The sequence below is a fragment of the Pogoniulus pusillus genome, chromosome 13 (genome assembly GCF_015220805.1).
Source record: "Pogoniulus pusillus isolate bPogPus1 chromosome 13, bPogPus1.pri, whole genome shotgun sequence".
In the NCBI taxonomy this organism is placed as follows: Eukaryota; Metazoa; Chordata; class Aves; order Piciformes; family Lybiidae; genus Pogoniulus; species Pogoniulus pusillus.
This window is the reverse complement of record NC_087276.1, coordinates 24835124-24848804: the sequence shown is the minus strand read 5'-3', so window position 1 is coordinate 24848804 and position 13681 is coordinate 24835124. Positions and strand designations below refer to the sequence as shown.

The 13681-nt window shown below is 43.3% G+C and overlaps 1 protein-coding gene across 5 annotated transcripts in view; it reads right to left on the bottom strand.

Annotated features, from left to right (window-relative positions):
• Window positions 1–13681, bottom strand: part of SMURF1 (SMAD specific E3 ubiquitin protein ligase 1) — a 56826-nt gene that overhangs the window by 4588 nt on the left and 38557 nt on the right. For all 5 annotated transcript variants that reach the window (XM_064153604.1, XM_064153607.1, XM_064153608.1 and 2 more), the window contains exons 8-16: window positions 12337–12421; window positions 9336–9482; window positions 7872–8076; window positions 7502–7605; window positions 5446–5560; window positions 4287–4465; window positions 3281–3418; window positions 2775–2895; window positions 791–992 (exon numbers count right to left, since the gene is read on the bottom strand). In XM_064153604.1, the coding sequence (XP_064009674.1) occupies window positions 791–992; window positions 2775–2895; window positions 3281–3418; window positions 4287–4465; window positions 5446–5560; window positions 7502–7605; window positions 7872–8076; window positions 9336–9482; window positions 12337–12421 (1296 nt within the window). The remainder of the gene's footprint in view (window positions 1–790; window positions 993–2774; window positions 2896–3280; window positions 3419–4286; window positions 4466–5445; window positions 5561–7501; window positions 7606–7871; window positions 8077–9335; window positions 9483–12336; window positions 12422–13681) is intronic.

The window sequence follows — 13681 nt, the reverse complement described above, 5'->3', positions numbered from 1 at the left end:
ATTCTAGTTAATGCACTTCAACAAAACATCATTCACACACACAAATTCTGCTGCTTGTAAGAAAGGCAAGCGAGAAAATGAGAGTTCTAGCTGCAAGCACAAGTAAGTCACAGGCTAAATCTGTAGCTGACAAAGGGGTGACAGAAATCATAGAGCTGTCCATGACAATTTATTCCCAAACCAGTCTTTTGGAAAGCTGCTAAATTTTATATTAGCAAAGTTGCACCTTCAAAAATGAAAAGATTTAAGTGCAAGAAAGTTTCCTTAGTAAAGCAGAAGTATGGATTTTAATTTTCAATGTCATAATTTGCCAGCCAACAGATGGAATGTTGTCAAGAGAATCACAACAGGACACCGCCACTTCTTCTGGTAATAAGAACTGCAGTTTTCAGCAACTTGGTTTAAAGTTCAATGTTTCAATGCCAAACATTGAAGGGAATACAATTCTCATGTGAAAAAGTTGTTTGGTCAGCTCTGTAATCGTGTATGTGTGTGCTTGCATGCAATCAACATCAGTCCACAGAGTTTCAGGGGACTGATAAGCTAATATTGACACCAGTCAAAGCACTACACGAGGACAGCCTGACCAGCTTCTACCACTATCAGCAAGGGCTGAAGTGTTCACCATCAGCAGAGCTGCTGACAAATGTAAAACTGCTTTTGGGATCTAAAGGCTGCAAGTGCTTGAGTTATTCAGCAATATGCTGATACTTTTACAAGAGGCCAGTAAACATCACACCATTTTTATCTCTCCCCCACCCAGGATTAACTTGGCCTCCACATCAGTCACCTTGTAAAGCCTTGAAACCTTGAAGTGGGACACGCGTCGAACCCGTCACGAACTGCAGCAGCCTTGCCCTTCTTTCTTCATCGAATGTTTCCACTGCTTGCCAGAACCACTTCACAATATTGCTATCTGCCATGCAGTGCTTTAAACGTGTGTTTGACTTCCAGTCGTTCAGGTCTATCTTATCCAGGCCTCCTATGATTAGCTGTCAAAGCATTAGAAAGGGTTTTAATATGTGGAGGCAGTTGAGGTTTGCAGCTATAGAAACATATATCCAACCACCTCACTGCACCTTTACGTGCTCGAACCACCTTTTTTTGTGCAAGGTAATGCTCCAAACCAGGCAGTAAACCTCTCCAGTTTAACTGCAATGAAAGTGAGGCCAAGCAGCACACTCACCAGAACTAAATTTTCAGAAGAAACTAGTGAGAAGCCCACTGAAGCCCTGCTGTGTTAAATCTCTGCTACCTGACAAGAACAGCACATCTTTATGAATGAGGGTCCAGCATAGACTTGGAAGGTGGTAAGCCATCTGCTGCCCTACACAGCATCACTGTCCTCACACAGGCTTGTTGCAGTTGGTATTGGCACCCTGAGAGCAAAGTCCTGATCTATAGATTCATAGAATGGTTTGGGTTGGAAGGGACCTTAGAGATCATCTCATTTAAATCTCCTTCCTCAGGCAAGGTCAACCTCCCACTGGACAGGTTGCTCAGGGGCCTGTCCTACTTGGCTTTGAATATCTTCAGGAAGGGAGCATCCACAACCTCCCTGGACTACCTGGTCTAGTGTCTCACCACCCTCACTGTAAAGAATTTCTTCCTAATATCCAGTCTAAATCTAACCTCTTCTAGCTTCAGTCCATTGCCCCTCATCTCATCACTACATGCCCTTGTAAAAAGTCCCTTTTCAAGAGAGACTTTTTACATGCTGGTTGGTTTGTTACTCCACAACAAACTGGAGAAACTTTTCATCTGTTTCCTGATGTCCTTTGTGAGAGGCTCTGATGCAGACTGGACATACAACTTCCATCTCTTTCCCAGATGAAACTAGGTTGCAAAATACTGTAAAAGGAAGTCACTGCTGACCATGAATCTAACCACCTCCCCTGGCGAACACAAATAAATGGCATAGAGAAAACTTCATCTCTAAAAACGTGTGCCACATTCTAAACTTCCAACAGCTTCTCATACTGAGAATGGTATTTCTGAGAGCTACCATTTAGCAGTTGCCTTTTTGGGCCACCAAGACAAGCAGCCACTTACAGTCATTCATGTTACTAGGGCAGTTGTGTCTGTTCTGATGCAGGCAGCACTGAAATATTGAATGGATTTTTAATCTGCCTTTTCAAGCAGCTAGCAAATGGAATGCAATAACTTCATGGGATTAATCAGCATGCACGAAGGTCTGGCACTAAGCTGGCGCTTGCAGCATCACAAATGATGTTCCACAGGTTGCCTTATTGTTTTAAAAAGGCAAAACCAGAGGGGAAATTGCTCAAACAGGAATTACTTTAAGAGGTAGCATTCTCCACCTCAGGATTAAATGAGAAGACAGATGAATTTCTTTTCTATATGCTCTACGCTTCTATTTTAGTCCCTGTAAGCTATAGCCTGTGTGCATATAGAAACAGCCACACATGAAAACAAGCTCTGAGGTAGACAACACGTTAGGTCTTGCCAACAATTCCTCAGGCTTGCAGCACTCCCTCCCTGCTCAGACCACCTGCTTTGAGCATTAGTGCTTGGTTAGGCAATGTGGTGTATTTGTCTTTCTCTGTTTAAGTAGCCCTCTCAATCATCCTAAACCAAAGAATGCCTAAATAAACCAAAAAGGGTTTGGTTAAACAAATACATAGTTCTCTGAGATGTAAACTGGAATGAGATGTGTGAGGTTTGGTTTATGTTTTGGTTTGGTTTTTAAAATCAAGTGCTTGATTGTGGATCAAACACACGACAAAACAATTCCATGTGGATAAAACATGTACCTCGAGTTCCTTCTGGTCGAAAGGCTTAAGGAGATGTTGAGGAATAAGTTCGTTGAAACCTTTCTGCAGAGCCAGGAACTGTGCCTCTATTCCTCTCATAAACCGCCAGTTTACGTACAACCTGGGGGGAAACAACGCCAGGGATGAGAGCTGACAGGGCTGGGCTTTTATAGCAGAGCAGGAAAACACTCATTTTACAGAGGCACTTACTTCAAAACACACATTTTGTATTATGAAAGAAGTGCTTATCAGTTCCTTTTCTCATCAACAATTAAATATTGCACCATCACCAGAAGAACCGAAGTACAATTCACAGCTTCATCCTCCCAGCTCTTACAACAGTGCATTGTGTGAAAACACTCCTGCCATTCACAACTCCAGTATTTCCTCCTCAGATACTTCATTAGTCTCTCTCTCTCTCTCTATATATATATATATTAAAAAATCATCTCTTTGCTATCTTCTTTCCGCTACCTTTGCAGGAAATAAGTTTTATTCTGCGATACCTGACGTATTCTTTCTTGTTCTCTTCTGTCACTGGAATATTCCTGCCGTTTGGTTTGAGCTCATGCTGCAGAATCCTCCCAAATGCATTGTGCTCCACACAGAATGTATGGTCCAGGACTGGGGTGATATCGTTCTCTCTGGCAATGGAAAGAGAGAAGGTAAATCCAGTATTGGTTTTTTGATAACTCTCAGTGGTGATGCTGGCAGTTTGTTATTTGAACACTTAGTGAGCCTTCAGTAACTACTTGGCTGCATTTCATACCAGAGGAATGTTGCCACAATCACCAACATCACGTGCATTTAGAAAGAGCCTGATCAGCTGTGGCTCATCCACCCTATTCTACAAGTTGTCAGGATAATGAATAAAACCATATACAGCACTCTCTGATATGTGATCAGTGTATACACAGCAATAATCTGATCTACTGTCATGGGTGGCTGTGAAGATGGAAGAGATCACACAGAACGAACTTCAACGACACCAGGGAACTCAAACACCACGTGGAAGAAATGGAGACAGTGCAAAGCTGAAGAGTTCCAAAGTTGCACTGGGTGTTGATCTAAACTGTAAGCATACAGAAGCCCAAATGATTTCCATTTTAATCAAAGCTGGGTTTCTTTGGAACAAGGCTGTGTTTCCCCTCAGAACTGTTCTGACTTTGGGTTTTGACAGTGAGATATTCTATCATAGAATCATAGAATCAACCAGGTTGGAAGAGACCTCCAAGATCATCCAGTCCAACCTATCCCCCAGCCCTAGCCAGTCAACTAGACCATGGCACTAAGTGCCTCATCCACTTATCATACCCATGCCAGGTCTCATGATTTCATTAATGTCTACTTTGCTGCAGTGAGAACTTTTCCTCAACTATTTTGATCTTTTGGACATAAACCCAGTAGTTTAATAGTTTGCACAGATCTCCACCACTGCAAGGTCTTTGAAGACATTTTCTGCAAAGCTTTCTCTCACCCCCTCTTCTCTACAGTGAGAACATTGGTACTTACAAGATCCAGACTAAACTTTTGTGTAATTCTGGGTCAACAGATTCCAGATCAGAGAGCTGAATGGGCTTCCCCAGAAGCTGTTTGTAAAAGGGAACTGTGAAGCCCCCATTGATATAGTGTCCATGGAACACAGCCAAACCCATTATCCGACCAACAAAATGGAAATAAGACAAATGGTCCTGCAGGGAGAGAGGATTGAAAATCAGGCAGTGGGAAGACACTGACATCTTGTGGTTCTCTCTGCACCATCAGCGTGTCTGCAGTGCAAGTAATCCACAACCCTCTGGGCAAGAGAAGCCACCATTTGTCCTCATCACTTAAGCAAGAACAGAAGCTTTTAATGATTAAATGCCTCACACAAGTCTCTGCACATTACCTGAGTAATAAACTGGATACAAGTCCTCTAGACCTCTTGAAGGGCAAAATTTTGGAAAGAGAAAATCCCCACAACCCCCTCTAGAATCGAAGAAGGTACAACAACTTTAAACAAATGACTTTATTATTCGTTTAATCATCAAAATCATTTTGCTCCTTGAAGAAGGAGGCCATGCTCTCTTTTCCTTCATGTCTTTCATGTTGCATATAAATTGACTTGAAAACTGAGGCCGGTTGAGATTCTTCCAATCTTCCTCCCCCATCTCACAGAGCAAATGTCAGGAAATGTCACGTCAGGAAAAATTCCCCTGTCCTAGCACAGGACTGCTACCCCTTTAGGGTCTGCATCAACACAAATCCTCCAGTTGGAAGGAAAAAAAAAGGCAAGCACAGCAGTTCACTGAGCACAGTAGTTCACTGAGAAAGGGCATTGGAAGGCACATGAGCCCTACAGCCGTGGGGTGACACTGCTTAGAACACACAATGCTGTTCACACAGCCACCTGCATAAACTTCACCTCTGTGTATCTTCTCAGAAGCACCATGCATCCCAACCAGTACTGAGGAGCCTCACAGAAATCAGATGGTCCTTGAAGGTTATCTCCTCTATCATGTTTTTAATTTCCTCACAAAACCCCTTCTGCTTCACAGTAAAAGCCTCATTACAACATCCTTATTCTGCTTTACCCTTCAGTTTACACGCTTGTCATGGAAGAACAGCTGTAGCCAAAGACTGCAGGGGACATCTGTTAAAGTAGGTAAGTCCCTCAGAAGTTAATACTCACAGGATTGATAGAAGAGTCTGGATTGATTTGCAGCATGTAAATATTATCTGTGGAGTACTGGAAGAGTCCATAATAGGGATTCAACATTTCATGGCACAGTAAATACAACCATTCTCTGTCCAAAGAGAAAAAACAAGAGTATTTTAGAAGGGTGCAACTTCCACTGAAGATTCAGACAAGACAATTCCTGTGAATCAGCAGTTATGAAATGCTCGTTTCAAAATCAGATCACCTTCTATCACCCTCCCTTTGCAGACTAAAAGGTATGCTTAAAAAATCCAGAATGTGTCTTACTTCCCTCACAGATTTGGCTTGATTTAGAAGTTCTGCAGGGATTCACATCCCAATGCCCTCAACAAATTGAGTCTGAACAAGACCCACTTCCAAACCAATCTCGAGTTTGTCCAGAGGTCAGGTTTTCTGAGCTTAAGAGACCTGATCCTCTGCAATCTATGCAGGATAAAGAAACTTTAAGAATCTGAGGTTTAACATCAGCTCAATCCCTGGAGGTCTGGAGAAAAGCTGATTCTCTACAAGTGCTGGATGAGGAGAGAATTTCTGCTTTCTCATCAGAAGAGGAAGTGTTAGGTAAATTCTCTCACCTCAGTAACATGTAAGGACCCGAATGGAACTAAAGCTATTTTCTGACCTCCCAACTCACCATGACAAATAGCTCTTTATTATTAAATTTGGACTCGTCCCAGGCCCAAAATATTCTAAGAGAACAATCAACTTCAGTGCTCAGAAGTGGAGTCCTACTGATCTGAAAGAGTCTGTTGAAGCAAATGGGCAATTATAAAAGCCATCAGGGCAACAGGATGTCAACAGTGGAGGCACTCAGGGTTGCCTCGGGTAAGGCAGCTCAGAATGTTCCAACTTCTTTCCTTTGTCCAGTGATGGGTTGCTGAAAGACTCCCAAGTGGCTGATGAAGCCTTTGTGGATTTGAGAGATTTCTCAGCATCTGAGCCACTGCAAGCATGAGCATGAGGCTACAGTCAACTCCAGAACTTCAGATCCAATGCCACCCACGGGGAATTATTAAGACAAAGGCAAGCCCTCTCTAAAATTTTAGGCTTGCTTTAGGATTTCTTCATCTCCACTCCTGCTCCACCAGATGAGAGGACTCTCCTAAGTGTGATTGAGATGTAACAAGAGGGAACACCTACTGCCTTGCAATCCATTCACTGGAAAGCAGACAGCTATATTTAACACCGTGTTCACTGTGGTTTGGATTTTACTTCACAGTCTATAGCCCTCTTGACAGATCACTTGGAGCTGATCACACTTTCACTTACGAAACTGGAGCCTTTTCTTCTGGGATCAGCACTTTCTCTAGTATCAGCAGCCTACCCCAACCCAAACAAGTCTTTTACACTGACTGGGTGATGGTGATGAAAACAGAGTACATATAGAGACATATGGGGAAATAAACACATCAATCAGTTAATTCCAAATGCTCCTCAATACAAGTCGTACTCTCAACTTGAGAAGGCTGAGAGGGGATCTGATCAACATCTATAAATATCTCAGGGGTGCATGTCAGGACCAAGGTGCCAGTCTCTTTTCAGTGGTGCCCAGTGACAGGATAAGGAACAACAGGTGCAAGCTAGAACACAAGGAGACACCTCTTCACGGTGAGGATGATGAAGCACTGGAGCAGACTGCCCAGAGAGGCTGTGAAGTCCTCTTCTCTGGTGACTTTCAAAACCCACCCGGATGCACTGCTGTGCAGCCTGCCCTAGCTGACCCTGCTTTGGCAGGGGGGTTGGACTCCATGATCTCTGGGGGTCCTTTCTAACCCCTAACATTCATTCTGTGTTATAGTATGAGCCTTTGATACCAGGAAGGCTATGGGACAACTATAAATCACATGCTATCCCATTCCAATCTACCATGATATGAAGCATAAGGCTACAACTGCTACCCATAAACTAGATCACAAATAGCTTACATATAGCATTCATTCTGAATGTGAAAAGGAAATTGTATCAGCCACAGGTGACTTTAAGGAGAATGTTACAGTTAAAAAGTTAAAAGACAACCTCAAAATCTCACCTTGCTACTCCTCCATAATCCAGGCCTTCCTCTCCTCGAAATTTCACCATGAGCCTCTTTTTCAAGTCCTTTGGTCTCATCTTCATTATCTGACGGTAGGATTCCTACAGGTGGATTTGTACAATTAGCTATTTAATTTCCCTCCTACAGCTGTCTACTAAGAGGCATTTGTGCCACACAGACTGTCACTTGACAGCACAAAACATTGTTCTCTTGAAATACTGATCCGAAGCAAACTGCAATGACAGGTCTGTAACGCTTGGGGGTATTCACTGCCTCTCTCTGAAGCAAACTTGCTATAATCGAACATCAGTTTTACTTAACTCTTGATTAACAAAGCTGCTGTCAGCAGTAAAAGTCAATCATATACCTCAAATATTTCCTCTCTGGATACTTCAATGCGACAGTGACCAGCCTGTGGTTGCTGAAGGGAGAGCTCATGTCTAAGGACTTTCAACTTTTGTACCAAGTCTCTTTCATATCTCTGTGCAGGCAACTCCTCACCATCTTCTAGTGATCCCTCATTTGGAGCTGGTAGAGGCTGCTGGCTGGGCTCTTTTAGCTGGCATTGATGGCTATGGAAAACAAGTGAGATATTTATGCTAGAAGTATAACAAGGAATACTTAAAACAATGATAGAGGGACTGATTAAGCTTCCCTAAGAAGAACCTGGAGTGAAACCTATTCAGGTGGGTGGCTTCTAGAGCACCATTTCCCAGAGCACAGGGACATCAGGAATTCAGATATTTACAATAAATAATCTCAGTATTTTTCAGCTCAGTTTTTATATGGCAATACATTGTGGCAGGCTGTGGAGCACGACCACTGAAAGCTGACTGAGCAGTAAAGAAAAAGTTTGTGTGGTAATTTTTTCCATATGAAGACAACTCTAAAGAGTGCAACACAAAGAGAGTTGTCTAAAGGAGCTTTATAAATGGACTTATCTAACAACAGCAATGAACTTTACTCCAGCTTCATGCACAGTACATGCTTCTTGGCACAGTACAAGACTGCATGTATAGTTATTAAAAAAAGATGTACTTGTCCCACATAGTTGCAGCTTCATACATTCAAACCATCCTTATCCATCAGTGCTTTATTTGGGTTGAGGAGCAAATATGTTTTAGATACAGAGATTCTCCAGCTGGCTCCAAGAAGAGACAGCTCAGATCCAGGAAAAAGGTTGATCTTGGGAACAAGCAGCACTGCCAGGCTGCTTCCAGGGTCAGTTCTGCAGCAGTTCAGCTGCCTTTGCATGATTCAGAGCTTAAGCCTATTAAAATCCTGCTAAACCCAAAGTAGCTGCACACAGCACCAGGCGACCAGACTCCAGCTGGCTTTATGTTCATGTTGTCTGGAGCTCAAGGGAGCACAAAGCAATTTCAGGTCTAGTGTAGCTAGCAGGGAGCTAGAACTGCTAATCCAGGCAGGCATGGGCTGACTGGTGTGGGGCTGCCTGGCAGACCCTCTACCCCACACCCCAGCATTTCCAGAACTGCGTATTCGCTCCAGCACAGCTTGGGGCAATTCTGTTAAACCAGCTTAGAGAGATTAGTGTTGTGCTGAAATAAGCAAGACCTCCCTTACACTTGAGGACTGCAAAGCAGAGGTAAAACCATTTTGGAAGAGTGTCTGCAAAAAGCTTAGATAAAACTAGCACTGAGGAGCAAGGCTCAGATGCTGACTAGATCACTGCTTCCATCTGTTCCCCAATATTATTATCAGGCAGCTCTTCAGCCCATCCTGACTCCCAGACTGTAGTGAAAATTGGACAAAAATAACAGGTTTAAGGACCCAAACTTGACATCAATTACTTATCTGGCAAGGTTCTTACTTCATGATGTGATGTAGTCGTGGATCTGTGAATTGTGTGGTTCTGTTATTGTGATCTACAAAATAGATTCTTCCCGAAACTGTACTTCTAACCTCCCAACCTGGAGGCAAAGGTCCCAGCTCATCACAATTCACACTGTTAAGGTCTCTAAGGGAAAAAGCAAACAAAATGTTAAAGCATTTTGGGAGTTAAGATGAAACCAATTTACATTCAGGGGAGAGGGGAAATGAATGTGGTGCTGATTGATTCCAGGCTACGAAAGCCTCACAAAGGACAGAGCAGCTGTTTTAATGACATCTTCTCAGAATCCTCAGTGTAAGCAGTGCAACTGCCTGTGCATGCATGGGAGACAGAAAGGTAAATCAGCAAAACACCTTCTGTCTGTGAAAGGCTTTGAAAGTAACAAAGCCATACAGCTGAAAAAGAACCTTAGTATCATTTATCATTTAGGTGATGACAAGGCTTCTGAGAGCTGTGAAAGGAGGATGAGACTTTTTTTTCATATCACAGACAACTTCCTATTAACTCTAATGTGATCCATGTGCAGAAAACCAAACAATTAACCCAAGGCCTCTGCACAAAGCATTGTCTCCAAACAATCAATGAGAAGCTAAAGCAGACAAATACTAAGATCATGCACAAAAACCCAAGTAAAATTGTCTCTTTAATGAGATAAGGTTAGAATCTTCCCTGTGTGATTGACAAACCACTGACAGTAAGGCTTTACTAACACATTCACTACTTTCATACTATAAATTATATATAGATTCTGTGATTCTAGGGAAGTCCAGGTGTCATCCTAAGTGCTGCTAAAAGTAGTCACTCACTTTCAAGTGGTGTGAGAATTCACTCTGTAGAATATGTTTACAACTAGAAACCTCAAAACACTTAAGGTCCCAGGCACTTAACAGAGAAAAACACTTCGAGTGGCAAGAAAAGGAAGGAGGGAAACCTGGAATTTATTTTTAGACAGAAAAGCTATTGTTAAGTATTCTCTAGGCAGCTGGCACGGATTTATCCAGTATCCAGGCTTGAAGATGTCACTCTTTATATTTCCTTACCAAAATCTAACCATCAGTACAAAGGAGTAAACTGAGAGGCTTTAAAAAGGTAGAAGCGCTTTGTACACCAAAGGCTTCAGTAGTGTCACCCCGAGTGTAAGGCAGCAAGGGATACACAGGAAGACAGACAGACAGACAGACAGAGGAACCTTTGTTAGGCTCCTTAAAGGAGATTATGGTTGTAACCATTTGTTTCAATCAGCTGTGCATCTGAAAGTACCAAGCAGATCTGATTACAGCAAGTTCTAACCTACATCTGTGCTAAATACCAAGGTTGGGGTTTTGCACCGCAAGTTGGTGGCACGAAAGCCACCTTTAACTGACATTAAGAGTGACCTGTGACTCACAAGAGACTGCTGTGTCCACTTACACTGCTGGTCCTGAAAATCCATCTCTAAGACTTTTTGAGAGAAGGAACAGTACCAGTTATGAGGCTAAGCAGCATCACTTGAAGAAGAGTCAAGCCTTTGGGCACATGAGCCTGACACGAGTGACACGAAGAATGAGCACTGTCATTTCATCTCCCAATGATGGCAGCTAATCTAACATCAGTTCTTTTCCCTCTCCACCTTATTTTTCATATCCTTCCATAGACTATAGTTTTATCAACACTTCTGCCTACACTACATTCTATCACTTTTCTAATATCCTGTCTCACATTCATGTATTATCCAGCAGCTGATGGAGTTACAAACGTTGTGTTTCACTCTTGAATCTGGTGGCGCAGGTGGTCCAGCCAAACAGCCCAGATTCAGGGATCCTCAAGGAAGAGCACCAGACCTTAGTCACAAAGACCTGGATTAACTGCAGGTTAAGGTTTAAAGAGGCTTTACTAAATTAATCATGTGGAGGATTCAAGTTTTCTAGGTGCAAGTCATTGGTCTAAAGCAGAAAAAAACCCAACACCACTTCAAGTTTAAAGACAGGCAATCCCTGCTTAAGTGATACATGAGTGAGCATTATTAGAGCCAAAATTAGAAACTCAATACTCAAGAAAGGAGGCTTTAAGAAAGTAGTCACATTTTTTTCCTTCAATTTGCAGTCCAAACAGTTTTATATGTATATACACACACATATATATAAATCTCTCTATATATATTTAAGATTCAGAAATTTGCAGCTTCACCAAAGCCCAGAGTTAAATTGACGTTTTAGGAACAAATTTTCAACTGGGAATTCCTAAAGGGTCAGACTTTTTTTCCCTTTTGTTTTCCATGATTCACAAGTAGGTAATTCTTCCTTTCACAAAGAGCCATTCTTATCCTTTGGTGAAAAGGTAACTAGAACAATATAGAATCACAGAGTCAGTCAGGGTTGGAAGAGACCACAAGGATCATCTAGTTCAAACCCTCCTGCCATGGGGAGGGACATCCTACCCTAGGTTAGGCTACCCACAGCCTCATCCAGCCTGGCCTTAAACATCTCCAGCCATGGGGCCTCAACCACCTCCCTGGGAAACCCATTCCAGCCTCTCACCACTCTCATGCTCAACAACTTCCTCCTCATTCTCAGTTTGAATCTCCCCACCTCCAGCTTTGCTCCATCTACTGGATGCAGTACTCCAGGTGGGGTCTCAGCAGAGTGCAGCAGAGAGGGAGAATCACCTCCCTCCACCTGCTGGCCACACTTCTCCTGATGCAGCCCAGGCTCTGGTTGGCTTTCTGGACTGCAGGTGCACACTGCTGGCTCCTGTTGAGCTTCTGGTCCAGCAGCACCCCCACGTCCCTCTCCTCAGGGCTGCTCTCCAGCCACTCACTGCCCAGCCTGGATTTGTGCTTGGCATTGCCTCGACCCAGATTTTAGTTCTTCCTCTGCTTGGAGCTATCCCTTTAAATTTACACAGGTCATTTCATATGTATTTGCTCTTAAACGATTCAGTTACCACCACAGACACTCCCCCCCCCCCCCAAAAAAAAATCCATCTTCATAACTATACATACCTTGGTATCCTAGGGTCATGCCACGTGCTAACTCCAGTCTGTGTGTGCAAAAAATAAACCTGTCCCTGTACTGTTGTTCTTTGCTCTGTGGAAAGGAAAGAAAGATTATTCTTCACTAAAAATCTGAAAAAAAAACCAACAACTCAAACCCCAGAACAATCACAGAACTGTCTGGGTTGGAAGTGACCTCAAGGATCATCTAGTTCCAACCCCCCTGCCATAGGCAGGGACACCTTCCACTAGGTCAGGTTGCCCAGAGTCACATCCAACCTGGCCTTAATAACATCTAGGGATGGGGCTTCCACCACCTCTTTGGGCAGCCTGTCCCAGTGTCTCACCACCTTTATGCTGAAGAACTTCTTCCCAACATCTCATCTAAACCTACCCTCCTCTAGCTTGGATCCAGTCCTATCACTTGACACCCTAAAAAGTCCCTCCCCAGCTTTCTTTTAGGTCCCCTTCAGATACTGGAAGGCCACAATAAGGTCTCCTCAGAGCCTTCTCTTCTCCAAACTGAACAACCCAACTTTCTCAGCCTGCCCTCATAGGAGAGGTGCTCCAGCCCTCTGTGGCCCTTCTCTAGACACACTCCAGCACATCCATATCCTTCCTGTGACAGGGTCTCTAGAACTGGACACAGTACTCTGAGTGGGATCACACAAGAGTGGCGCAGAGGTGAAGAATCTCTTCTCTCACCCTGCTGGCCACACTTCTCTTGATGCAGCCCAGAATCTGCTTGCCTTTCTGGGCTGCAAGTGCACAGTGGTGACTCATATTGAGCTTCTCATCCACTATCACCCCCAAGTCCTTTTCTTCAGGGCTGCTCTCAAGGCAGCCACTGTCAAGCCCCAGCTCAGATGTAGGACCCAGCACTTGGTCTTGTTGAACCTCAGATTGTCCAAGTCTTTAGCATATTATCTGTCACAGCTATAAGAAAGTACCTGAGCCATCTCCCTGTTCTCTTGCAGCACAGACTCTTTTGTCCTTAGACACTGTCTTCACAAGTTTACTTCACCACACACTCCAGTGTTCTTTTTGAAACTCACAAATCACCACTATGGTTTAGGTTGCATCTTTATTTTAGATTTTGAGACAACTCAAAGCCCCAAGCTGGATTTTTTCACTCCTAGATTTGCTGTGCTCTTTTCTGAGTTTTAAATTCTCCTTAATCTTACTCTCCCTAATCTTCTGTACTAGTGACTTCTTTGTTGCTTTTCTGTTTTCCTGATCCTTTCTCACATGTGGGCTCAAACCTCCACAACATGCCAAGGAGGAAGGAAAAAACAGCATTACTGCTCTAGTTTAAAGAGCTCTTTACATTCGCTCTCCCTAGATACACAGCCAA